Source organism: Nyctereutes procyonoides, unplaced genomic scaffold (assembly GCF_905146905.1).
Source record: "Nyctereutes procyonoides isolate TBG_1078 unplaced genomic scaffold, NYPRO_anot_genome, whole genome shotgun sequence".
Taxonomy (NCBI): Eukaryota; Metazoa; Chordata; class Mammalia; order Carnivora; family Canidae; genus Nyctereutes; species Nyctereutes procyonoides.
Genome location: NW_026575032.1, coordinates 1,976,241 through 2,003,186, shown reverse-complemented (window position 1 = coordinate 2,003,186; position 26,946 = coordinate 1,976,241). Strand labels below are relative to the sequence as shown.

At 35.0% G+C, this 26,946-nt stretch overlaps 1 protein-coding gene across 7 annotated transcripts in view; it reads right to left on the bottom strand.

Annotated features, from left to right (window-relative positions):
- Positions 1-2,133: 2,133 nt before the first annotated feature.
- BLTP1 (bridge-like lipid transfer protein family member 1) overlaps positions 2,134-26,946 on the bottom strand; it is a 203,403-nt gene continuing 178,590 nt past the window's right edge. For all 7 annotated transcript variants that reach the window (XM_055316940.1, XM_055316944.1, XM_055316946.1 and 4 more), the window contains 16 exons: positions 26,514-26,653; positions 25,150-25,351; positions 21,660-21,860; positions 20,703-20,882; positions 17,857-17,994; positions 16,761-17,018; positions 15,686-15,836; positions 14,964-15,121; positions 14,670-14,862; positions 14,243-14,460; positions 11,578-11,829; positions 10,711-10,914; positions 9,072-9,266; positions 8,517-8,651; positions 5,189-5,354; positions 2,134-2,839 (listed from right to left, as the gene is read on the bottom strand). In XM_055316940.1, the coding sequence (XP_055172915.1) occupies positions 2,623-2,839; positions 5,189-5,354; positions 8,517-8,651; positions 9,072-9,266; positions 10,711-10,914; positions 11,578-11,829; positions 14,243-14,460; positions 14,670-14,862; positions 14,964-15,121; positions 15,686-15,836; positions 16,761-17,018; positions 17,857-17,994; positions 20,703-20,882; positions 21,660-21,860; positions 25,150-25,351; positions 26,514-26,653 (3,008 nt within the window). In that variant the 3' untranslated portion in view covers positions 2,134-2,622. The remainder of the gene's footprint in view (positions 2,840-5,188; positions 5,355-8,516; positions 8,652-9,071; positions 9,267-10,710; positions 10,915-11,577; positions 11,830-14,242; positions 14,461-14,669; positions 14,863-14,963; positions 15,122-15,685; positions 15,837-16,760; positions 17,019-17,856; positions 17,995-20,702; positions 20,883-21,659; positions 21,861-25,149; positions 25,352-26,513; positions 26,654-26,946) is intronic.

Below are 26,946 nucleotides of genomic sequence, written 5' to 3'. Positions count from 1 at the left end.
TAGTAGTCTTATGACTGTTGGTCTAAATTCTTGTTCAGATATATTTCTTATATCTGCTTTGAGCAAGTGTCTAGCTGTGATATCTTCTTGACCTTTCTTTCACGGAGAATTCCTCCATTTTGTCATTTTGGCCAAGTTTCTCTCTTTTGCAGCAGGTTATGAAAGTTTATGTTTCCTGTACCTCAGAGTAATACTACATTAAAAAGAGGTCATATACTGTTCAGGGCCTGGCAGTTTAGGAAGTGTTTCTGGTGTAGGCTGTGTGCACTCTGCTCTTGGGTTTTGGCTTCTCTTTCCCACTGGTCAGTCCCCTGCAAGTTCCTCCTTGCCTGCAGTGGGGAGTGTTTGGACCTTTATTTAAAAAAGCATGAAGAAAAAGGAAAAAAAAAATGCCTAATTCAAAGAGAGACAGAAGGAAAAGGAACAACAACAACAAAAAAGCGATAACACACACACAGACTATAAGGTTAATCCCAAAGAAAGAAAAAATAAAGTCAAAAAACAAGCCTGATTTCCCAAAAAAGAGAAATGGAAATGAAAAAACAAAAACTATAAGCCCAATTCCAAAGGAAAAAAAAAAGAGTAAGAAAAAAAAAAAAAACAGCTTGGTCCTATTCCCACCAGAACTGAAGAGGATGCTGTGAGGCACCGTTTGATCAGTAGACTTGGTGCTTGTGTTGTGCTGCCTCTGTGGCTTGGGGGGAGAGGTCTGCTGCAGTGGCTCACAGTCAATCCTGCCTTGGTTAAAAAAAAAAAAAAAAAAAAAAAAAAAAAAAACAACAACAACAACAAAAAAACAAAAACAAAAACAAAAAACACTTGCCGATCACAAGGGGGCAGGGTTTGAGGTAAGCAGCTCTCACCTCTACTGGGAGCTGCTGTGTTACTGAAGTCCAACTGTGTTGGTAGAAAGGGTAATAATGTGCCACCCCACTCTCTCATCCAGGGACAAGGGGCTCTCACATCCCCTGCTGTTCAGGAGCCCTCACAGAAAAGCAAGGGCTTCCAGCATGCCTGGCATCACAGCTCTCCTGCATTTTATGTTTGGCATGGCTGGGATTCAAAATTCCAAATCTAAGAGCCAGCACCACTCAGATCTGCTTCCTCCTCCAGGTGAGTTTTGTGCTGACTAGTGCCCTTGTCTCACAAAAACAGTCCACACCTGCATGGTATGTGGAGTCTATGCTGTGGCACCACGAAAAGCAGTGACTGGGTTATCCACCCTGTGCACACACCTTTGTCCCCTGCCAATGAAGAGCCATTTGTTGGTACCTGCAAGGTCTTCTGTCCTTTGAGAGGCAATATACCCTCTTCCAAATGTACTCCAGGAAAGGGAATGATTTTTCTCCCAGTGCAACTCAAAAGATCCTTGTACCACTTTGTGTGTGCTCTGAACCAGAGCCCTCCTCCCTTGGGGCACAGGCTACAGCTCCACTCTGGTGAAAATTTGAGTTTGAGCTCCACTCGCTGTTTGCAAAAAACCTGCAACACTCAGTTCCCCTGCTCCCCAGTCTGTGGTGAGAGAGGTTTTTTCCTTGTGCAAAACTGGTGCTGCACTCTCTCAGCATTCCCTGCTCTCTCCAGAAAAGGGTTCCCTCCCTCCACAGCTGGACAGTTTTTCTCTCCCACAGTTTACTTCCATGCATCTTGTACCTGCCATGCTGTCTCCCTCCCAACCATGGAGATTCTACTTCCAATCCTCAGAGGGATCTCCTGAATATTCCAAGTGACCTGACTTCAATACAGCTATGTTTGAGGGTAGAGGAAAGCCCAGAGTCCCCCCTTCTCCATCTTAACTCCTCCCCCAAGAATATTATTTATTTATTTCAGGGATAGCTGGGGGGAGGGCGGGGCAGAGGGAGAGGGATGAGTAGATGCTGTCTGTGCTGAGCATAAAGCCAGAGGCAGGGCTTGATTTCATGACCCTGAGATTGTGACCTGAGCTGAAATCAGGTCAAGAGTCCAATGCTTAACTGACTAAGCCACCGAGGCACCATATGATTTAATTTTTTAATATTAATCATCATCTATGAAAACATTCAGTAACAGGATAGGTATCTATTATAAAAATAAGCTACCCAAAGAATAACGACTCAGAGATAACTACAGAGTGAAATCAATTATTGTGACTTTATTACAATAGTTACAAACAATATTTTAGTGGTAATCATATCACATTTACTCAAACTATATACAAATAGGTATTTTACAAGACTATATTTTAAAAAAAGAAAAAGCAATTAATGACCAAAAAAAAAAATCACATTATGAACAAGATTTTTCTAAAAGTTATGGCCAATAACAAAAATTCACAGTTACTCTGAAAATATTTTAAAGATGCAGGAATCATATTGCACATAATATAATCATAAACCTTACGGAGTAGATTTATATATTTTAATCTAGGTTTTCACAAAATTTACATTATCATGCAATACTTCACTGTATACAGAATGCTGGAACTAGAATAAACAACTTACAAACTTTCAATATAATGGCCACAAAATTAGTTATTTTAAGTTATACTGAAAATAATTTTACTATACAAAAAGAAAAAAAAAACACTCCAGTGTAATAAAACTTAACGGACACAATCATAATTTGTTCACAGATCAAGTGATTTTAGTGTTCTTCTTTGTCTTTTCCTTTCTTTTCCTTTTCATCCTGTAGTGCAGTACCCAGTTTTTTAATAAGAACTGATAGAACCTTGTCAAGTGGATCCATGACTCCTCTTTGAAGCCATTTAGGAATAGTAGTCCTGGCATGATGGAAGCCCAGTTTTTGAAGAATATAATCAACACCTACTGGATCAATCTTTCTTCCAGTCCAAGAGATTAATCTAAAATTACAGATAATAAGTATTAAGCAGTAGGTTCAGGAACATCATAAGCCTCTTTCAGATGTCCGAGGCAGACTCCTCTCAGTAGGTGTGACTGAATGATCTCAGCTGCAATTCCTGGGTTTACAGCATTCGAAAAATGTGATTATAAGTATCCCTGAGAGCCTACACAGCAGTGGAATTAAGTGAATTTCATTCTGATTATTTTAGGCCTCTTAAGTTACAGAGTCATCTTGACATTTAAAGAACATTTGGTTCATTCTAAAAGACAATGTAATGGGAGGAATCCTTTTACAACGTGTACATGTATCAAATTATGACACTGTCCACTTAAAATATCTTACATGTTTTGTAAATTATACCTCAATAAAGCTGAGAAAAAAATGAGTTCGGCATATATGTGGCCTAATGGTGGGGGGGAAAAAAGGCCAAAATTTCCTAAGTGTTTGCTATGTGTTAAACATGTTTAAAGAAAGAATCATTTTCTCCCAATTCCTAGTATTTCCTTCTATTTAGAGGAACAGCCATTAGTGAAACACTCCTGGCTCCCTGTTCCTGTATTAAGGATTTATCTGACTGGCAAGTTAACAGAGGAACTGGGTCGTGTAGTTCAGTACTGTCTTCCCTGCCTTCTCTTAAGAGCCACTCATTTTGCTCCATTGCTTGGTCCAAAAGGTTTCTCAAGGACAGGCCTCTAAATAGGTTAGCGGAAGACTGTTAGAGGCTGCTTGTGGCTAGGTGAGTCCATGAGTTCACAGGGTTGCCGACTGCAGAACTCAAGGTGGGGGCGGGCACACAACTCTGGTGTTCTGCATCGTGAAAAGCCAGTAGTTAAGTCCAAACCTGGACTTTGTAGTAGAGGCCACTGTTGCCGGACATCAAACCACATTCACAGTTAAGAGCTTTGTCAGTACTAAAACTGTTACTTTCATTCTAAGCTGCCTCTCTCTCACTGTTTTAATTGCTTCTGAACTTGGGTAAGGAAAAGGGAGTATTAAGCGCTGGTCTACTAAGACTCTATAGTTATAAGCATTTTGTGTTAACTCATTTAACCATTGTAACAACCCTACAAGGTAGTAATACTGTTCACCAATTTTTTCTTAGGAGACAAGTGAAGCAGAAATAGGTCCTTTGGCCAAGATCATTTAGTTTACTATGCTATCTATACAACTGGACTTAGAGCCAGAACTCTTCAACATGCTCTCCACCACACTGTATTAACTAGTCTCTTGGTGGTATGCTTAAAAAAAAAAAAAAAAAAAAAAGGAAGAATGGCAAATTAAACTATTTACACTCATTTTAAATTAAGATAATTTCATCATAGATTTATAAAATCAAAACAAATTTTCTAAGTAGTTTTCTGCATCAGGATCCTTGCAGTATTTTAATTTTCTTCTGAGTATTGACAGTTAATGCTTCTATATACTGTTAATTAATACCAAATTTTATTGTATACAAATTAACACAAAGTCACTACTTTCTGCTTATACAAGACTCCACTGTAAAATGGATATTTTCTTGCTTTAGAATTATTTTGTGGCATAAATGAATAACAATCCGTATTGTTCTGTAGAAATGTTGTGCTGGAGTATGATGGATTTTTTTTGATACTGTTATTCCGTGATTTAGATGATTAAAAGTTGATTAACAAAGCAGAGGAGAGGAAAGGGGAAAATGATAGGAAGGTTATCAGTGGTAACCGTAAACAAGGACATACAAGTACCACTAGTTAGAGCAGCCATTATAAATGTAATTAAAACTAGAAAATGTTTGAAATGTTAATATGAAAATAAGTTGATGTAACTGGGATCATGATTTTAGTAGAACATGTCTCTAAACAAACCTGAATCTGACAGCATTAAATTCAACATTTCAGGGATAGTTCTATATTGCTTAGCATGCAGACAGAAAGTCATTGTGACACTGTAAGTTCTATTACACTGTCATGACATATGTGAGATGTTTGTTAGCATATCTTTCCAAACTAAGAAACAAAAAAATTTACTGCAGGTACCTCAAATACTTGAAAATAACATCCTGGTAAAAAAGATGGTAAAGAAAATAATAACATCAATAGTGGAGGTGGAGTTATTATATTTTAGTGATTAACAGAATGCCACAGAGTGGAGAGTGCTGAGCTAGGTGTGATGTTTGAGCTTCTTTTGTCTTGCAGTAGAAGCACTTAAAAAAGCAGAATGGAGCAGAAACATAGCCAGAAGTCAGAGATGTCATAAGTAGCTAACGTCTAAAACAGGTTTTTGGTAAACTGTATTTAACTTGCTACATTTATAACCTTTTACTCATGATAATCTTGTAGGATACAGATAAATATATACACCCACTACTTACCTAAGAGTGGGTTCTAGATGCCATGTGTTACACATAAAGTCTCTCCAGTCCACAGTAGTATAAGTGATGCTGTCCTCTCTGTCTTTGTCAGAGGAGTTGTCATCATGTATAATAATTGGACTTTTCTGTCCTGGTCGAGTAGATAAAATCCGAGGTGGAAAAATGGCTATAATGAAAATGAAAATGGTAGATTAATATTGCAAATATGTATCTTATAAATGTATCTTAAATCACCATATGAACAGTATAATTGGCTCCATTTTACTTATGAACTGGCAAAGCCTCATTTAATTACATTTCTGAAAAACTAGTATTTTAAAATAAGCCATAAATAACTGCCAATTATTGGTATTTCTTAAAGACAATATAAAAGTTAACATCTCATTATTTTTGAGGAATAGCATATAATTTACACATATTTGTGTGCTTAAAACTAATAGTAAAGAATGCCAAGACTTATTTGACAGCAAGCATAGGGCATTGAAACTGAGGCTTTTTTTTTTTTTTATTTATGATAGAGAGAGAGAGAGAGAGAGAGAGAGAGAGAGAGAGAGAGAGAGAGGCAGAGACATAGGCAGAGGGAGAAGCAGGCTCCATGCACCGGGAGCCTGATGTGGGATTCGATCCTGGGTCTCCAGGATCGCGCCCTGGGCCAAAGTCAGGCGCCAAACCGCTGCGCCACCCAGGGATCCCGAAACTGAGGCTTTTTAAAGAATGGCTACAGGTGGACACTTTTTTAACAGCTTTATTGAGATATCATACAGTTCACTCATTTAAAGTGTACCACTTAATAGTTTTAGGATGTTAATGTCTCTCTATATATTTGAACACTGGTAGTAACTTAGGAGCTTTTTATGCAAGCAGCCTTTCACTCTTTATAGTGAAGACTCCAGTGCTTTATGAAAGACAAGTTCTTTTTACACTGGTGATCAAAATATATACAAAATTAAAATAAAATCTGAGACAAAGGTAGCTTTCATATGGCAAACTCTAATATATGTAGTATTAGAATAAAAGTTCAAGACAAAAATTGGGCATAAAATAACAGATAAACTATGTAATATCCAGGCATTATATAACTCTGGTTTTAACTTTGTTGTGAATTAGTAGTAAGGATGATATATTGATTGGGACTGAGCCTAGGATAAAGCTGTACTTAGGTTCACACTACAGAAGAGTATAGATGTTTTCAGTTATTGCCTGCTCAAAACTGCTCTGCTTTTATTACTGGTAGTGGTTACAGTGCTACAATCTATCTTGATTTTCTAGAAATATGTTGATTCTGGTCTAGCCTTACATGCTGTTAAAAATTAGGCATGTTTATGCCAATTTTGAACAGAACTGCTTTTAGTTTTTAATAACAAAATATAGCTATTAAAATATTTTTACTTATAATTGAAATTCCCATAGATAATATAACACTTGGTCATTGAAGGCTGATAATCAAGTTCCCATTTCCTTTTTTCCTATTGAAAGAATGTTATACAGGTTTGCTTTTCTACTTTTAATTTAAATATAATTTATACATAATATTAAATTAGTTTCAGGTGTACAACATAGTGATATAGCAATTAATATACATTTTGAAATACTTGCCAGAAGTGTATTACAGTATTATTGACGATACCCCTTGTGCTGTACTTTTTATTCCCATGATTTATTTTATAACTACAGGTTTGTATCTCTTGTCCATTTTGCCCATCTTGCCACTCCTCTCCCCTTTAGCAACTGCTAGTTTGTTCTCAGTCTTTTCTCTCTTTTTTGTTGTACAGCAGTTTGTATTTAATAAGTGGGTTTTTTTTTAATGTGCACAGTTCATGGCAGATCAAGACCAACACAGTATTTCATAAAATTACAAAGATTTCACAAATAACTGTGAGAAAGAAATCTGGCAGGTTTTTATATTGACATAGACTAGAAAAGAATTCTGAACTTCGTAGGTTTTCTTAGAGTCTGTTTTTTTTCCACGTGAAGTTTAACTATTAAAACAGAAAAACAAGGGGATTACTAGGGACTGGTGTATGTTGGTGCTATAAGTGAAGACAGGATTTACTTGTATATAATATTTCCTATTATATAGTTTCAGTCATTTAAGTTTCAACTAGTATCGCATAGATTCCTCCAGCCATCATTACTGCTTTTACTCTCAGGATTTTTGGCACATCTAGATGAATATTAATGGAACAGCAATTCAGTCTATGCTATGCTACTTTTGCATTGATTTTTGATAATCTGTTTCTTCACTCAAACATTTATCATGAGGCTATTTTGAAATACCTGCTAGAAAAATTTTATAGTTTTGTTCATTAGGAAAATGAAGAATTATAGGGTGACCTAAACAAATAGCATGTATTCCAAGCAATTAAAAAAAATCACATCTGTCATTTTACTACTATATATTCATATATTTGTGTAATATATATTTACTGGGTGCATAAAGACCATATATTTGGATATCATTCTATATCATTATATTTCAGACTACCCCATTCTTTTAAGCAGCTACAGAGTATTCCATTCCATTATACGGACACCATAATATATTCAACCAGTTCCATACAGATATTAGGGTTACCATTTGTTTCTTAACAGACAAACATGTCAATTTCTAGTGAGTAAGCCAATGTTAGCTAGCTCATAAAAACAAAACACTACCACTGAAGTCTAATTTATTTATTTAAAAATGTTCTCTGCATTCCAAACAGATTTATCTAACTTAATTCAGTTTTCCTGACAATGTATACAATTCATGCTATTCATTATGTAGTTGTGTCTTTAGCCATTTCACTTTGACTATCAGTATTTCCTTAAAGAGATTTTCTTTCTCATCCTTCTTTGTGAGATTCTCCTACAGGGCCTGATAATGTACATAAGATATATGGAAACACTTTGTAAAGTATAAAACACCATCCAGGGACGCCTGGGTGGCTCAGCAGTGAGCACCTGCCTTTGGCTCAGGGCGTGATCCCAGGTCTGGGGATCAAGTCCCGCATCAGGCTCCCTGCAAGGAGCCTGCTTCTCCCTCTGTCTATGTCTCTGCCTCTCTCTGTCTCTCATGAATAAATAAATAAAATCTTAAAACACCCACACACACACACCATCTAGTGTGAGTTATGTATAAAAGTGTCATGGACATAGCAGACACTCAGAATGTCTGTCACATAGTTTTACTAACATATTATTGATATTTATTTCATTGATTGATATTTACAATTTAAAGGAAGGAGACAGAGTACACATTTTACCATTAGACCATAAAAATCCATATAAATGGTACTGACAACGGCCTTTCCTGAAATGGGAAAGAAAAAAAGAATATACTACCCACCTTTTTCTTTTTCCTTAAGATAAGCAGACACTAAATCATGAAGGAACATGATGAGCTCAGCATCCATAGTCACACAAATGTGGTCAGTGAACTCTGTCACCACACTACATTCTACCTTCGGCTTCAGGCTGGCATCTGCAATGGCAAAGTTCTATAGTAAAAGATTTCTTAAGTCCCTTTCACTTCCTGTTAATAACAAGCGACATGGGTTCATGTGAATGCATCCATTTAAATGCAACTAGAACTGAGTAGTTTCTATATGTGATTTACAAATGATAATAGTTTACTGAGCACTTTCCAAGTACATGCCATTTATTAAAATGCATAGAAACCCTATGCATGAAATCCTGTTATTTTCCTCCCATATCACTGAAGAGAAAGAGGCACAAATGGATCAAACTATATGCCAGAAGTCATATAGCTGGTAAGAAAATTTGACTAAACAAATCAATTTCATTAGACTATATTACTATTACACAGACAACCTATGCAAAACCCGTAATTCAGAGTTCCTTTAGAATTTTCTTAGTAACTTTAGAAACTTTTTCCACATACCCTGTAATGAAGGTTCCTGTGGTTCTTGAACATGAATGGATTTAAATTCAAGCTGCATCCTTGGTAATGCAAAGATAGTTTCTGTTTCATGATTGTAGCTAGAACCTCCTCTGAATCCACTCAACAAACTAGAATTCTTCACTGTAGTGCTATTCTCAGTGTTATTAGCATCAACGTTACGAAGTAGGTTTAGCTCTACATGGACAATAATAAAGACAAGAAGAATCAAATTAAACCAACAGGCAATGATAAACCTATAGCTTTCATGACACTATTATACATAGAATTTTTATCATTTTAGAAGTTGGAAAATAATGACTTACATTTTTAAAAATAGAGCCATATAAAGTTTTGGTCTTGAGAACATATAAATATAAATATAAATATGCAGTGTTTTACATATATATATATATATGATAGTGATGTATATCACTCTTCTCAAGACGAAAGCTTTATAACATAATTTTGGATAAATCTAATACATTTTGGTTTTGTTTCTCAAATTTAAAACTTTAAAATTATTTTTAACTAAATTAATGTCTAAATTTAAGGATTTCATTAAGCTTAGAGTTCTCTAGATTGTTTTACCCTTACAGAATTTGCAATTAAATATGTTCTTGACCTTGAATTAAGGTAGAAGTCTTGATTTTTCCCAACATAAGTGCTATGGTTTCCTTAGAAAACCTAGCAGTTTTCAGGTATATAGGCAGCAGTGCAGTTTGCTAATACTCCATGGTATCCCAGCCCAAAAGAACTCCCTCCTCCAAAATCTCTTTGGAAGGTATAATATTCAATAGTTAACACATGCATAATCTTCTAATTCACTTCCTTATCATTCTTTGTTCCTAAAACATTTTTAATAGGCCTAAACCCTGGTGCAGCCTATTCCATAATAATTATTTTCAATGGGGCACAAGTCATCTTTCCCATTTTGAAACATGGTTTTTTTTACGTAAAACATTCCAGTCTTAGCAAGTCTCAATCAGTCACCCTTCCAATACAGATGACATAGTTGGTAAAATCAGTACTTGAACCCACAATATAAGAGTTTTCTGGCTACATTATTACAAGATTGGTGATTCTAATCAAATGGGAAAACTCATCATACTCCTTTTAAACTTGTTTCATAGGAATATTATTAAGTTTTATTTTATTCCAACAACCCCAAACCTTAAAGTTTGTGGCTACATTATTACAAGACTGGTGATTCTAATCAAATGGGAAAACTCATCATACTCCTTTTAAACTTGTTTCATAGGAATATTATTAAGTTTCATTTTATTGCAACCAACCCAAACCTTAAAGTTTGTGGAATTCAGTGACTTAATTGTGTAGTAACTTTACCAAACTTGTGATGTTAAGCATCAAAGAAAAAATATTTTTCTAACTATAATAAACTTCATTTATTTAAACCAATTATTTGGAATGTTTTCAGTTACGTCTAAAATAATTTTTAGTCTGAGATTTTGCACTATCAGAGTGGTGAATTATGTACTAATATTGTCATTTATGTCATCATGAGTAAAATGCAACTAGTTTAATTAAAAAATGAAAATTTTCCCTCTACTTAAATTCTAAATGGAGGCAACAGAGCCCCAGACACAGAAAACAAATCTCTCCAAAGAAATAGACTTTTAACCTTCATTCCTTGTGGCTGTAACATAATTGAACCATTCTTTTACACTTGCTACTCCATGGGGTGGATTTTCATGGCGACGTCTTGTTATCTTGGTTATTGTTGCCATAGGACTTTCCAAAGCACCACATGGTTTGGTAACCATGGTATTATGGCCCAGATGAAAATCCAATGTTTGTACTATGTATGTAGAATGATCACTAGAGCCTAGAAGGAAAAAAAAGTTTTTAATGTTAACAAACTATGTTTAGATGCAAGAAAATAGTTGTGGGTCTAGAGTAATAGATTTAGTTAACTCATACATAGATAGGGAAGGGTGTAAAATTGAGAAGAAAAAAATCACATATAATTTTTCTTTCTTTTAGTTCTAACTGAATTTATCCCTGGTAAGATGATGAGCATCAACCATTCTTTCCTTCATCATTATGGAACCACAGAATAGGAAATGATAGCTAATAGGTGAGGTTTATCACTGTAAACAGAGGTAAAGGCACAGCCTTATCCATAAAAGTTTTATAATTTAATCTTGACTATTTCCTTAAGCTACCACCATGTGTATTTTATGTTTTTATAATATTTATAATAACTATTATGACTGTGGCCAGCCATAGCAGCAGGAACTTTAATTGCCTAGAGTAAGAAACAGAATAGGATGGCAAGTTCAGAATAAGTCCTTCCTCGTGCTCCAGACTTTATAGATACTGACTCACTGGCAGGGAACTCCTTGACATGTCAAGTACATAAGAACAAATAGACATGGACTTCAGAAATATAACAAAAACATATAAAAGATACGAGAAAGGAAAATTTCTCTGTCATCTATAATCATATCAGAAGATAAGAAAAGGTAAAAGTTATGTGTCAGTTTACCATCTTCCCAGATTTTCTGAGCTTCAGTCCAAAAAGCAATATTTGGTTCTTCTAAGTGAAAGAGGGCCCAGGATTTTGAACGGAAATTTGGACCATGAAAACAAGCTAGTGTCATATGATTTCCATGTAAGCTCATTGATCCTCCGAACTGCATTCCATTTTCTGGTAATGGAATCTGAAATAAGGATATGTGACATCCTGATACCACCTTCAATACTCCAGGCCAATGTCGATGATGAGCTGCGTCAAGCACTGCAAGAAAACCAAAAACCACTTATTCTCAAGTGTCTCACAAGCACCCTGAAAAGCAGCGAGGAAGGCAGAATTTTCTGTATTTTCTACAGCTGAAGTGATACAGGTAAAGGATGAAAATAATCCAACATGTGGCTAACATCAAGCAGAAGCTAATAAAAGTACAGTCTGGGAAAAGATGCTGCATAAGGATGACTAGAATTAAAGAAAGAAGTAACTTGCTAATAATTACAACTAACACCTCTGTAATGATTCATGATTTATAAAGCGCTTGCATGAAATTTGACACAATTCTCACAATAACTCTGTAAATTAGGTATTTCATTTAGATTCTTTTCAAGTAAAGCAGAAAAGGGGTTAAGTGAACCAGTGACTAGAAGGGCTAGAAATCAAATGGTGATCTCCTAATTTTTTTTACTTGCTTATACCCCTGTTACTCAAAAGTGAGACCCGAGGACCAGCAGCAGCAGCATCACCCAGTGGCTTGTTAGAAGGAAAAAGAGACTCTTAAGTCCACCCTATACCTACTGTATCAGAATCTGCATTTTAATGAGATCTCCAGGTACACATTAGATACACATTACAGTTCAAAAAGCACTAGTCGGATGTAAAATTCATATTTATATTCTTCATTTATGCCAGTAATGTTCGTAGGCTGTTTTCCACAACTCTCATTCCAGATCCAACCAAGGATCATTCATTGTATTTAGTTGGCATGTCTCTTTAGTTTCCTTTAATCTAAAATGGATTCCTAAGCCTGGTTTGTTTTCCAAGACAAGGACTTTTAAGAATCCAGGCCAGTAGTTTTGAGGAATATCTCTCTAACTTGTTTATAACTGACACCAATTCTAGTTTAAAAGAAATACAGGGGTTAGAGGAACAAGATAAATGAGACCACAAGAAAACAACTGAAAAAAATGTAAAAGATAGGACATTCTGCAAGACAATTGGCCAAGTAGCTTCAACAAGTGAGGTCAAGGAACATAACCAGACTTCATCTGTGATATTGAATCTGATATATTGGTTTGGACACATCAGTTGTAAGAATAGTTTTAAGTCAAATGTAGAAGGTGGTCAGAAGGCTAGAGGAGATATATACTTTGCAAAGTGGAAAATAATACTGTTCACCAGAAAAAGTTACAAAACAGTATGAACAATATTTTGGTAAAAAGTACACAGGTGTTACAGGTTTATAGAAAATTATCTGAAAGTATATAGTCTAAATTGTTCAGTGATGATTTCTGGGAGGAATGTGATGTTTCTATTTTTTGCTTGTATGTGTTTTCCAGGCTTTTCCAATGCACATGTACTGCTTCTGTGATTATAAAGAGTTACTTAAAATTATCCTGATTCTGACTACTCTTCACCACTTTTACCTCTCTCTAGTTAAAGCTGTCATCATTTGCTGTCAGGACTCTTCTGAAGGCCTCCTTACTATAACTATGTGTGTAACAACAGTAATGATAGTTACTGCAATGATTTCTATTTCCACTCTTAACCACCTGTAGTCTATTCTGCACAGAGCAACCAGAATGACTCTTTAAAAAGGAATATCTTGAGAAAGAGTAAATCAAGTATCAAATCTGTTCAGAACTCTCCAGTACTACATATCGTATTAAAAATCTTATCTGTGGCCATTCATGTCTGACATTTTCCTGCTTGCTCACTCTTTTCCACCAAAGTAGTCGCCTTAATGATCCTCAAATAAGCCAAGTTTCTTCTACTGTAGGAGCTTTGCCCTTTTCAACAAATCCCTATGCCTAGAACTCTCTTCCCCAGCAGAGATCTTTCTAGTCTAAAACTATAAAAGGCTTCTCTGACCACCTTTCTAAACTAGCTAGCCTAACACAGTATTATTCTTTATCTCCCTCTCCTGGTTTTTAAGCACATCTTTTTATCTGAAATTATCTTACATATTTAGTAGCAAATTAATTATGGTCTATCTCTCCATTAGAACAAAGCTTTATGTAGGTAATTTTGTCTACTAGTAGACATCCTATGCCTAAAACTGTACTTAAGAACATAATTGATTTGCTGATAGAATTATTGAGTGAAAATAATAATCTGTCTCATATAACACAGCTAATAAATCCAAAATCAGACATCCTGATTCCATAGCCCATGCTTTAAACCAGAACATGGTATTGTCATAATCAGTATTCAAGAGCATGGAGTTGGTATGGTTATAGGTGAGTTGTGGGAGGGGGAGGAGGTAATAAATAATTACTTCCCAAATTATGGCCTTTAATTCCATTGGTGGGAAGGAATCAGGTACTTTGCCGAGTGAATAGAATAAGGAGCATACACGGACCACTTTGTAAATATGGTACATAGATATTATTTTAAATTAAGATTGAATACAACATTTAGTGGAAAAAAAAAGCATATATAAAGGCTTAGTTCTAATTCTTACATTGTTCCTGTGAACTTTTCTCTAAGTTATTTGTCATTGTCTTAGGTGGAAGATATGGAACGGGTCCCCAGGTAGACAAAGCTCGTTTGCTGGTATCAAACTGTTGTGTAAAAAATTCCTGGAGCTTCATTCCTATTTTTATCAGGTCTGGTGTAGTTGATCGTGATATCATTACTTGGAAAATATCCCACTTCAAATCTCCATGGACAAATATTTCACTAAAGCATAAAACAGAGTTATCATATATCTTATAGAAGATAGCTAAACAACAAGAAAAATTCCCTTCTCCACCCAGATTTTTCATTCATATTAGTTGCATAATATAAAATCATTTTGTAAGAAAAATGAATTGTTTCTCACTGGATAAGAAAAAAACATATTAAGAGCAGTCATAGAAAATATCTAAAAGTAACATTTTACTAAATACCTTTTATCAGTCATGCTCGAATCCAGTGTATTATACAGGTTTACTTTCCATTCATCCTGAAGCTTGAGATCTGCATTACTGAAGATACCCATGAGGATACTTGAGCCCATGTAATCAACTCGAGCTTCAGTAGAACCCATAGTAATCTGAATTTTGTGACTAGGTTGCTGATTTGGATGTTCAGAAATATGAGCTAAAAGAGAAACAAAATAATTACTTTTCATAAAAATGCATCATGGGGAAAACTTATCAAAATTAATTTTCAAAAACCTGTTTTCAGTTGCTTCAACATACCAACCATCTCCAAAGCATTGACATCTATGGTCCCTCCAACTACTCCTCCTTTAGAATCCAACTGTGATCTTCCCAGACCAACAGACATGCTTATCTCTCGATCTCGATTACTTCCTACTGACAGACGGCCCTGGCTCTTCAAACCACTAGTTGTCCAACTGGAAAAAAGAAAAAGGGTTATTAAGTAGACATATAGTTTTCAATGTCATAAGTTAAAACAGGAATGAGAGGATTTTTTAAAAGTTTAACAAAATATTTCTTATAAAAACTGTGGTAAATGTTTGAATATTGATAATAAAGCTTTCTTCGTAGCAAATTACACTGTTTTCCTTATAATTTTCTTTTTAGAATACTATATTCCATGCCACTTTATATTACAGTACTTTTAGAATAAAGCCATTTTCAAAATAAAGAAACTTACAGCTTTTTTCTACTGTCTCAAACATTTCAGTATTAAAAAGGTTTTTTTTTAATTTTTATTTATTTATGATAGAGAGAGAGAGAGAGAGGCAGAGACACAGGCAGAGGGAGAAGCAGGCTCCATGCACCAGAACCCAACGTGGGATTCGATCCCGGGTCTCCAGGATCGCGCCCTGGGTCAAAGGCAGGCGCCAAACCGCTGCGCCACCCAGGGATCCTTTAAAAAGGTTTTAAATTGCTTTACTACAACATAAGAAAAATCACAACTAATGACTAATTTTCCTTGTATCTGAATAGCTTACGTTGTATTTCCCATTACATTACTCATATTCATTTGAACATTTAATTGCTTCAAGTTGATGGCAAATACGACCAATGTTTCCCATGGGGTCCCTTGTTGGCTTGCTGCTTTGTTTGATTTGTTAAAAGGAGTTGATGTTTTTGAAAGTGAATCTAAAAAAAGAAAAATCAAATGCACATTCATTCACATAGATGCTCAGGCAATTAAAAATTACCATTCTTATCACTATAATCCCCAAAATAAAAATATGGTATTCTTAATTAAAACCTAACAGTTAATGGCTGTCATGTAGCCTCTAAAATACCAGCTACAATTTGACTGAATGTTTAGTAAGGGCAGGCAGTCTTCCTGAAAAGGCTCATAAAGGTCTGTATGATCTTCATTCTATATGAGGAAATTCTGGTATGCATGGAATAATACAGCACAGATCATCACCCTAGGATTTTCTTTACAAAGGAGAAAATCATAGCTGCTGCTACCAAATAAAAGACTTGAAGGCAGGGACTATTCTGAAATGCAGACACCTACTGAGGCACCGGTCTGCTGGGGTTCCTGTGGGTCAGTGTGTATCCTGAATCCTACATTTACTCATTACACTCTAAGCTTGTGACATGAACTATATCATTTTTATATGTTCAGACACAAGTAGAGTTCTGAGCACAAAAAAGAGTTCAAAAAACACTAGCTGAATAAAAGAATGACTGAATGGATGAATATCAAAGACTAACTTTTTCATAAATGGGTCTGACATTCAGAAAAAAAATCAACTTTTTCTAAATCAAACATCTTTTACAACATTGTAGGTTTGTTTTTACTTCTAACTGTACCATGTAGAACAAACTAACAATATGCTCATTCCTCTTTTCCTTTCCTTTTTCAAAGCTACTAGCCATCCAGCTCTCTCTTCTGGCAAGTACTTTGAAGTGTTTAGTTTTGGGTATTCCCACCCCCTATCTTCCATAAAAATCTGCAAGGATATATTTTCCTACAGTTAAGGCAGGAATCTGGGAGTAACAAATAAGATTTTTATCTTGGGGGCACTGGAAGGATACTGATAACAAAGGGAGCAGTGTTACCTCTTCGGGGAACTGAAGAATCAGACACACTCCTTGATCTTATGGAAGCTGGGGATTTTAGGCTCTGTGCTGCTGTCCCTGGTGACATGGTGCTGTTTGTCATGTGCTCATTGAACACATTAGGTGATTGAGGCATATGTGTGAAGGAGGCTGACTGACTAGGCTGCTCCCAGGTCCTGCAGTAAGCTTTTCTTGATGATTCAGGGGAAAGATGTTGGCTTACTCCTTCAATGGAGTCAGGTGTCCCTGGGCCAGATGCTATTAGAAAAGCAGAAACAAAGTTAGCCAGGGTAAAATCTCCATGTTATAAGAAATTTCACCACTCTACCATTTCTAATTTGAGAACTGGACAGCAATTTATGGTTTGCAAAGTACATTCCAGCATGCTATTTCATTTAATTCTCATGGAAATTCATGAGAAGAGCAATGCAGTTATTCCCTTTTCATTTTACAAATAAGGGAATAGAGGGGTGCCTGGGTGGCTTAGTTGGTTAAGCATCTGACTCTTGATCTCAGTCAGGTCATGATCTCAAGGTCCTGAGATTCAGCCCTGCATTAGGCTTCATGCTGGGCAGGGAGCTTGCTTGGGATTCTCTCTCTTCTCCTTCTACCCCTCCTGTGCCCCCAGGTCATGCAAGCCTGCGTGCTTTCTCTCTCAAAAAAACAAATAAGGGATAGACTCAAACTTGGATTTCTAATATTTTCTGCCGTATCATGCTAACTCTACCTTTCACTTATACAGTATGGTACTACAACAATATCTAAGAGAAAAATGCAGGCAGGGTAGTAGCATATCCCCAACATCTTCCGTTTTCCATGCTTAATTAACCATGATTAACTTGGATGATTAGATGGTATTTCTGCATTTCCAGATTTACAGATTACAGAATAATCATTATAGAATATAAATCAGCTGAATAATCTCTAAGAGAGTAAGCTTTTTGTGATCTCCAATACTACTGTATTCGCAGTGGTTACCACATTAGAGGCACTCAGCAGACATATGTTGAATGAATGAACTGTTTGGGTTTTTGTTACTACCGTAACCAAAACAAAAGGTAACCTAAGTATAATTATAATTACATAACAAGCTTACTTGGCAAGTTTATAGTTTGGTCCCCAAGGAATAGTCGTCTTGCGATACTTCTCCTATACCAGGCTCTTGGAAATGCCAGAATTTCACTGAGTCGACGCATATCATATTTAAAGGAGGCAGACCCTATATCACATACAGCTGATACATATATAAATAAAATCTGTTAGAACAGATTTCAAAACCTTTAATATTGTCACATGGCAGGTATAATATGACACATAACTGAATTATGTTATAATTAGTGAAATATCAAAATAAGTTACATGGTATGATTAGTAAGTGAAAATATTTGTTCCTTCCACAAATGATACAAATAGCACATTTTTACACTACTCTCATTTCATTTTTTATTTTATTTTTTTCTCATTTCATTTTTTGAGGTGAGGGCAACTTGGAATTCTGTTACTACTTTATCTTGAAATGCTGAGCGGTTCTAAAGATCAGACTTATTGACAGCTTTCAACTTTAACTGCTTTTCTCAAATATGGAGACTGAATAATCAGGATGGGCAGGAACACAAACTTCCTCAAAAGTAGTTGCAAAACACAAAGTCTGTGGCAAGAACTACTTTTTTCCTTTTAGACAAAGAGCAGTGACTTGTCAGTCTGAAGAATTCTGATGGCCACTTCTTGGGGCTCTACTCTGAGCACTCTTCTGCTTCTGCATTTCCTTCATGCTCTCCTATTCCTCCACCATAGCTTCTGTAAGGATTTACCCACCAATGTTTCCCACATCAACATTTTTGTTTCAGCCTGAGTCCATATCCAGATAGCCCATCAGCCAATTATCTACTAGATTCTCCACCTAAATGTCCTATTAGGAACTTTCTTATTTTCTAAGTTAATTATGTTCCATTGTCCCTCCAGTCATCTAAGCTAGAAACTTGTCGCATCCTTGTCTCCTCCACACCTTATACAACTTGTCCTCGAGGTTGTGGATTCTATTTCTCTTAAAACCATTCCTTCTTCTTTTTTATTGTTATAGTTCAGGGCTTCACTCCCTATTGCTTGGTCTAAACAGCCTTTGCAAGCATCTCTCCCATTTTTCATGCTGCCATCGACTCTTTCTAAAACACCAATCTGAAGCATCATCTCATTTCTTTTTTAAAATGTAAACGTTATTTTATAATCCATATACAATTTCTATGTGTATGGTAAGAACACTTAAAATGAGATCTACTATCTCCACAAATTTTTCTTTGTCTTCACAGATTTTTAAGTGTACAATACAGTGCTGTTATCTTTAACAGTGCTGTTATCTTTATCTTTTTTTTCTTATTGTGTAACTTATTTTTTTAACGTGGACAGGGGACCCTGAAAAATCACAAAGTTGTTGAAAATGTGTATGTGCTACTATTTGGTATGCTTAAGGAACATGGGAAGAGCTCACAATTGAGATCCCATGGGTTTTTGTTTTGCTTCTTCCCCAAATCTAAAGCTGACTGCTGGGAGAACATCATTTTCTCATTTCCACTGGAGAACTACCCCCCTTAGGCCCTGTGAGATGCAGTCACCTCTTTTTATAAAGGGAAACCAGACCAGGCCTAAAAGTGCCCCTAGCTCTCTCATACTTGTAAATTGTGGGAAAGGGAACTAAAGTGTATGAATTACCCTTCCCTGTTATCCTAGTGAATAGCCATACAGGCTATGGTGAACAACAACAAAAAAGTCAGAAGGACCAATACAGCCCCTTTTGTAAGAATTTTGAATGTTTTGTAAATATATAGGTCCAATTGTTGTCATCACATTTCTTGAAAACCTCCTATGGCTTTTCATCACCCAAAGGATCAAAATCCTTGTTCTTTAGCCTGGCATACAAGTCTCCCAACAATTTAGTCCTTGTCTGTTTTACCAGCTTTACCTCTAGTCAATTCCTCTCTCCCTTGGGACACTGAACTGTACAACCAGTTAAATGTTCAGTTATACCTATGCTTTGTTTGAGTGAACCAAGTTATGATCCTACAGCATACGTTTTGATGCTTCTGTATCATTAAATAACATGTTGCTATAGCCAAGAATTTTTTTTACAGAATTTTGAAGATCTAGCCAAATATCATTTCTTTTATGAAGCCTTCTCTGATCTCCTGAATAAAACAATCTGTTTCTTTCTCTTTATATAAACCTCCATTACAGCATTAATCACACTGCACTGTCATTTGTCTACTTGTAAGACCTTTCCTTATTCAGGCCAGTTTCCTGAATCATCTAGCAGAGTTCCAACACAACTTCACTGTAAAGTATGGGTTCAGTGTATATTTGTTGAATGAATATTAGCTGTAAGTGTACTTACTATATTTGTACAATACCTTTAAAAGTTTTCACTCCCATAGTACTCTGAATTCAAAATGTTCCACATGCATTTAATTTTAAATAATCAGATTGCAATATAAAGAAAATAAGCAAATGATTTGCCCATAGGTATTTATAAAGCTAGCAATACACATGTACAACAATTTAAGATCTTACAACACCAAGTACAAATTTTTTAAACCTTATCCTTATTAGTGTTTTAAGAATTTATAATCAGAAAACTTAGCTAATGGAAAAACAGGAATTTTACCAATTCATGGTAGAGAAGTAAAGAAAAGAAGCATTTTTCAGTGATTTAACTAGGCATATTTTGGCCTTTGGGTGATATTTCTATGCATTTATCTAGAAATCATATTCTTAACACTTTTTACTTTGAATGAGATAGCACATTGGCCTAGACTATTATTCCTCTACTTAAATCATCACTAAAAGCTTAACATTATTAAATGTATTTAATATTTAAACAATTAAAAAAGAGGCTCTTAATTCTGAAAAACAGTATCTTAATTAAGAAACTATAACTATACAATTAAGTACCAGATATATTGATTAGTGTAGTGTCCATTTTGCTTGCAGACTTGCTTACAGACTGATTTTCAAAAAATGAGGCTCCTCCTGAACGCCTTATCCGAGACAAACTCACTTTCACAAATTCAAGGTTTATACTGAGTGAGTCTTTTCGACCAGTGACTGAAGTGGGTTCTTCATCCACATTCCCTTTAAAACAAACACAAAACATGACATACACACACACATATATGTATATATGTATATGCAACTATCTAGTTTCATGAATTATCTAATACACTGGAATATGACATCAATTAAAATCACTTTAAGTGAGGTAAAAATTTAAGAAGAATGATCTAATGAGCACTAGTATTCTTAACAATAGTTTAATAGTATCAGCCCATAAATAATAGTAATGATTTTCACATTTCTCCAACAAAAACTAGCATTGACATGGAGTATGTTTTTGTTATTTCTCTAAGTAAATCAAGAGACATTCGCTAGTATCAACATCTCATAAATTTTTAGTGGTAAATCTGCCTTTAAAATGACAGTGAAATTTAAGTTGGTTAAATAATGGCAAGAAGGAGAAGAAGCAACAGCAGAAGGTGGTTCATTTAAAATTGACAGATGTGATGTACATACTTTAAAAACTTATTATTTGTAGAATAAAATTTCCACAAATAATGATTTGGTGAAACATTTAAACATTTAAGTAACATAAATTTCCACTTAAATCTAAAGAGTATTGTGCTGCATATGTCACTTACAAAATATTGTTTTAAAATTCTTGTTTAATTAATTCATCTGAATTCTTTATTTCATAGTTCTACTTCTGTAGAGACAGGATTGATACTACTAAGAGGAAAAATAAAGTTTCTGATCTTGTTTTATATCCATTATTAAAGTTATTATGATTTCTGAAAAGATCAAAGCTTGAAAAAGTGCTATAAATTCAAAAAAATGAAAACACTCTAAGTATACCTAGTCCTCCGGATCCAGGTGTGAGCCCAGAAACAGCAGTTTTTTGTTTCCCTGCTCCATATGGATGAAACACGTAAAGGGAAAAGTCAGACATGCATGCAGTGAAGCTCAAACCAGATGAACTGCTGCTAGAACTGGTCAGATCCGATTGACTACTACTATGTCGACTTCTGCCAAGAGGGCTGCCTAGGCCTGATGAACCTATAGTGAACACAAGAAATCCAAAATATTTATAAGCCACAGGAAATTTTAAAAGCCTGTCACTTAATATATTCTTAAGAGACAAACAAGACTTGAAATTAAAATGGAAATATTCAAACATTAATTGATCAATAGATCTAAAACCTTGAAATCAAAATATTTAGATTTACTTTTCAATTAATTTATTCTATTAACCAGGGTTGAATACTTTGCTCATCTTTGAAACAATTATTTAGACATATGATTGGCTAACTCCATGGTTTCCTGTTTCTTTTCTTCTTTGCTCTACTGGAAGTAAGCAGTGGAAGAGGCACAGAATAGTTGGGGCTTAAGTGAAGGGGGAAGAAAACAAACTATAAAACATCTAAATAGTATAACCAGAGTCCACATTTAAGTACCAAGCAGTAGAAACAGAGCAAGGTAGACAAATGCAGAAAGGTAAAGATCTTTCTCTGGGAAGAAGCAAGTGTCCTCATGTTTAAGCCACATGATCTGGCTCTTTCCCATCTCTCTAAATCTTTTTCATACCAATCTACCTTTGTTTGCCACATTCCACTTACACTACTTCTTTGTATTTGTTTTTTAAACTTGTCAAATTCTTTCTTGCTTCATGGATTTTGTATTCTCTAATTAAAGTGTTCATCATCCCAACTCTCTGCTTGGCTAACTCATACTCACCTACTCCACATTTAAAATATGCTAGTTTGCTTATTGTCTGTTTTACCAGATTTAACTTAGGTTCCACATCAGCAGAATTATATCTGCTAGCTAGGTTCACTACCATCTATTCAACCCCCAGCACTGACCTGGAAACCAGTAAAGTTCAATAAAGATCCTTTTAAAGAATGGATATTGTCATAACCTATACTTCTTATACATTTATTCTCATCATAATTCTTCTTGCATGTTTTACAATAATAAAATGAGGGATGCTACTTCATTTTTTTATTTTATAAAGAATCAAAATGTGGACATAAAAATAGTTGCTCATTCCTTTCTCTTTTTTAAAGATTTATTAATTCATGAGAGACACAGAGAGAGAGGCGGAGACATAGGCAGAGGGAGAAGCAGGCTCCCCACGAGGAGCCCAATGTGGGACTTAGATCCTAGGATCTCAGGATCATGACCTGAGCCAAAGGCAGACGCTCAACTACTGAGCCACCCATGCACCCCTAGTTGTTCATTTCATACTCCTTTCACTACATATAGTTAGCACGGTACATATATTTACTATTCTAATAACTAAAAGTGTCAGTAATTTGTGACATTTTGTCATTAAGAAAACAAGTGATTCTCCCAACAGAGAAATGGACAGGGGCATATTTATCTCCCTCTCTCCTTAGCCAATATGGAAATAACACACAAAATAAAACCTCATTTCAGTCCATCACATTAACAATGATTAAAAATAAATTTAAAGCATAATGTTGGGAAGAATACAGTGAGCTTGCAGTCTACGCACACTGTGGTGAGAATGCAGACATCTTATATTCACTGGAAGAGTAAAACTATCAAACACTTTAAAAATGTTCATTCTTTCTGATTTAGGAATTCCACTTTTAAGAATTTATCCTAAGGATGCTGATTTATATACAAAGATATTCATCTCAATATTATTTACAAAATAGAAAACAAAAAGCCTGGGGAGTCTTAAATGATCAAAATGATGGAATATCATCCCTATCATTAATTTTTTAAAAAAATTTTGTAAAGTTATTTTAGAGATGAGTATTTAATAGTTTGGGAAAACCTGTACTTTAACTTTTCAAAAGATACATAAAAGAGATCATATTTAAATTTTGCCTGGGAAGAGGACTGTATCTATAAAAATGCTGGAGAGTAGGCAGGAAGTGATACTACTGGTTATCTACAATAAAAGAATATTATTTTCATTTTTAGCACTCTTGTTTTCTTTAACCTCTATAGTGAACAGTGAGTTAATTTTATAATCAAAGAATATTTTCAAAAAATGACACTACCACTCCAATTTTTTATAAACTACAACACAATTCCAACAGCAATATATCTTTTTTTTTTTTTTTGATTTTTATTTATTTATGATAGTCACACAGAGAGAAAGAGAGAGAGGCAGAGACACAGGCAGAGGGAGAAGCAGGCTCCATGCACCGGGAGCCCGATGTGGGATTCGATCCCGGGTCTCCAGGATCGCGCCCTGGGCCAAAGGCAGGCGCCAAACCGCTGCGCCACCCAGGGATCCCAGCAATATATCTTTTTAAAGATTTTATTTATTTATTCATGAGAGACACAGAGAAAGAGAGAGGGGCAGAGATACTGGCAGAGGGAGAAGCAGGCTCCATGCGGGGAGCCGGGTGTGGGACTCGATCCCGGGACAGGCCCTGAGCCAAAGGCAGAGACTCATCCACTGAGCCACCCAGGCGTCCCAAAGAGCAATATTTTGGAGGTAAGTGTGACAGTAGGCAATCATTAGCAAAAATTTATTTCTAAAATGTCAACTTTTTGTTTTCATATTTTATGAGGAAGACTTTCAAAGATTCATACAGCAAAGCAAATGTTTTGCTTTAGCCATTTTTCAGTGTCTTCTGACATTGCGAAATATCACTTGGGGGCTTTTTACCGCAGTTATGAACCACTGTTTTAAGAGTTCTCTTCTTATCAATTTTCATACATTCCAGTCTCTTTAAGAGTCTTCAATAAATCTTTATCATTTGCATATGTGATCTCTCTCTGATTTTTAGGGCAGAAATGACACTAAGCTTTAATACAGTGAACAGTGACTATCTTACCAGGAAATCATTGGTTGTATTTTAAAAACAAAACCTTTCATGATATAAACATTTGAGTTAGGCAACAAAATTTATCAATAAACAAACACACACATATATATAAAATTATAATTAAATACACAAACACATAAACTACACCTCATACAACTTCAATTTACTGTGATAAATTCTTGCAAGATAATATATCTCTTATTTTCCATTTGTAAGACTGATTGCTCTTAAATGTAAAAACAGAGCATAAAATAAAGCATTCAAAGATACTTAAATGTATGATAGTTATTTCATAGTGCTTGTTATGCGTATATTCAAGCCAATCAAAAAATGCTATCCAACTGCCATTCACTCATACCAAAATATACTAAAAAAAGTTGATCTCTATATATTCTTCTATAAATACTCTAATTCTCAAATATTCTCCTTTCCCAAATTTAATTTTTTAGAAATATATACTAATTACTATTAAAATATTTATTTAAAAACAATATTTGGCTTTATAACAGTGGAATAAAAGAGCATTTCTATACCTGGTATTCCAGATTTGCCTGCAGAGGTCTTTGTTCCACTCTGAGTAGTATTACCTCCAGGGGATAAAGTCTCTGTGGGATATGTAGTCCCTAAAGTCTCCAGCTCTCCACGGTTTGAGGAAAACACCAAGTCCAAGGATGGCAGCTTTAGCATGCATTCTACTCTTGATACTGGTAAACAGCTAAACTTGATCTGTGAAGGCTAACAAGTGCAGAAAACCAAAAGAAAAATGTTTTTTACTAGGTATTAGTTAAAAAAATTCACACTGGATTCTAAAAAATACAATTAATTTCCATTTCAGTCCCCATATTGCAAATTATTTGATACTTAAAAAGGATTTTGTGTTTAATGTCCTAGCTTTTTCAGATACATGATATATTAACTAAAATATATTTAAAAATGGTATTTTAAAAAATTTAAAAATTTGAGAAGTCACCTCTAAGTGATACATATTTAGACATTTAGATAATTCAGAACATTAAAGATGTCTATATTCACATACTTGTTCATAATCAACCTTTTCTTAAAGGAAATAATACCTCCTATACTAAAGTTTTTAAAAAGCTGTTGCATATACAAATGCTATTGTAATAATACAAGTTTTATAAACTCTCAAGCCCTCACCCATTACATGATTTCATCATATATTCAAAAGGCTAATGCAAAACTCCAGACTGAAGCCCTTTTGGCCAAACTGCTATTGTAGAAAACAATTTGGACAGATGACCATTAGTGTTGCTTTATTCTTGAGATTATCTAATTTTAGTTGAAAGTAAGCTGAAACCTGAAGTTTGGTTACAAGTAGTTTTCAAATCCTCTTTAATAAATGGAATCAATCAGATGCTAATATACACTACCAAAGGGCTACTGATAAGACTGCATTTTACAATAAAGTATTAAATAGAAATTCTGTAACTTTTTGTTAGCAAAAATTTAACAAAGGTACTTATGTGTGACTTACATCTCAATTACACTTTATGTTAGCCCAAAAAGGACCATAATGGCAAGAAATACAGGTGCCATAATAAAAAAGGGTATAAAATTCTAAAAAAAAAGAAAAAAGAAAAAAGAAAAAGAAAGAAAAAGGTTTTAACTTTAACTTACACATTTTTATTTTTGCCAAAAAGTAAGAGATTTTGAAGGCCCAAATATCTATGAAGCTCCTCAGCAGAAAAGTAAATATATACATAAAATTGTACATATATTTCCCAGAGGTTCTGGCTGTCTCTAAGTCATAAGTAATACTAAAGATCCACGAACCCAAGGTTAAAGAAACTTCAAGGGAAATAATGGTGGAAATATTCAAATAAACTTAAGAAAAAATTTTTCTTTAAAATAAAAAGGAATAAATGAAATATATCACCTGAACTCGTACATAAACCACAACATCTACAGGGAAGGAAGAGTAAGCAGATGTTGAAGATGATACTAATGATGTTGTCGATTCTTCCATAGGATCTGGTATTTCAAAATGTCCCATATCTTCATCTTGTGAACTGACAGCTGTTAAAATATTTATTTCTGTTATTAGGCCATAGACAAAACATTTCGTTTTTTAAAGATTTATTTATTTCTTTGAGAGAGTGTGTTAGAGCATGCAAGTGAGCACATAGGGAGGAGCAGAAGGAGAGGGAGAGAGAGAGAATCTTAAGCAGATTCAATGCTCAGTGTGGAGCACAGATGGAAGATTCCATCTCATGACCCTCAGATCATGACCTGAGCCAAAATCAATAGTTGGATGCTTAACCGACTGTGCCACTCAGGCACTCTGGGCAAACTGTTTATTAAAAGATCCT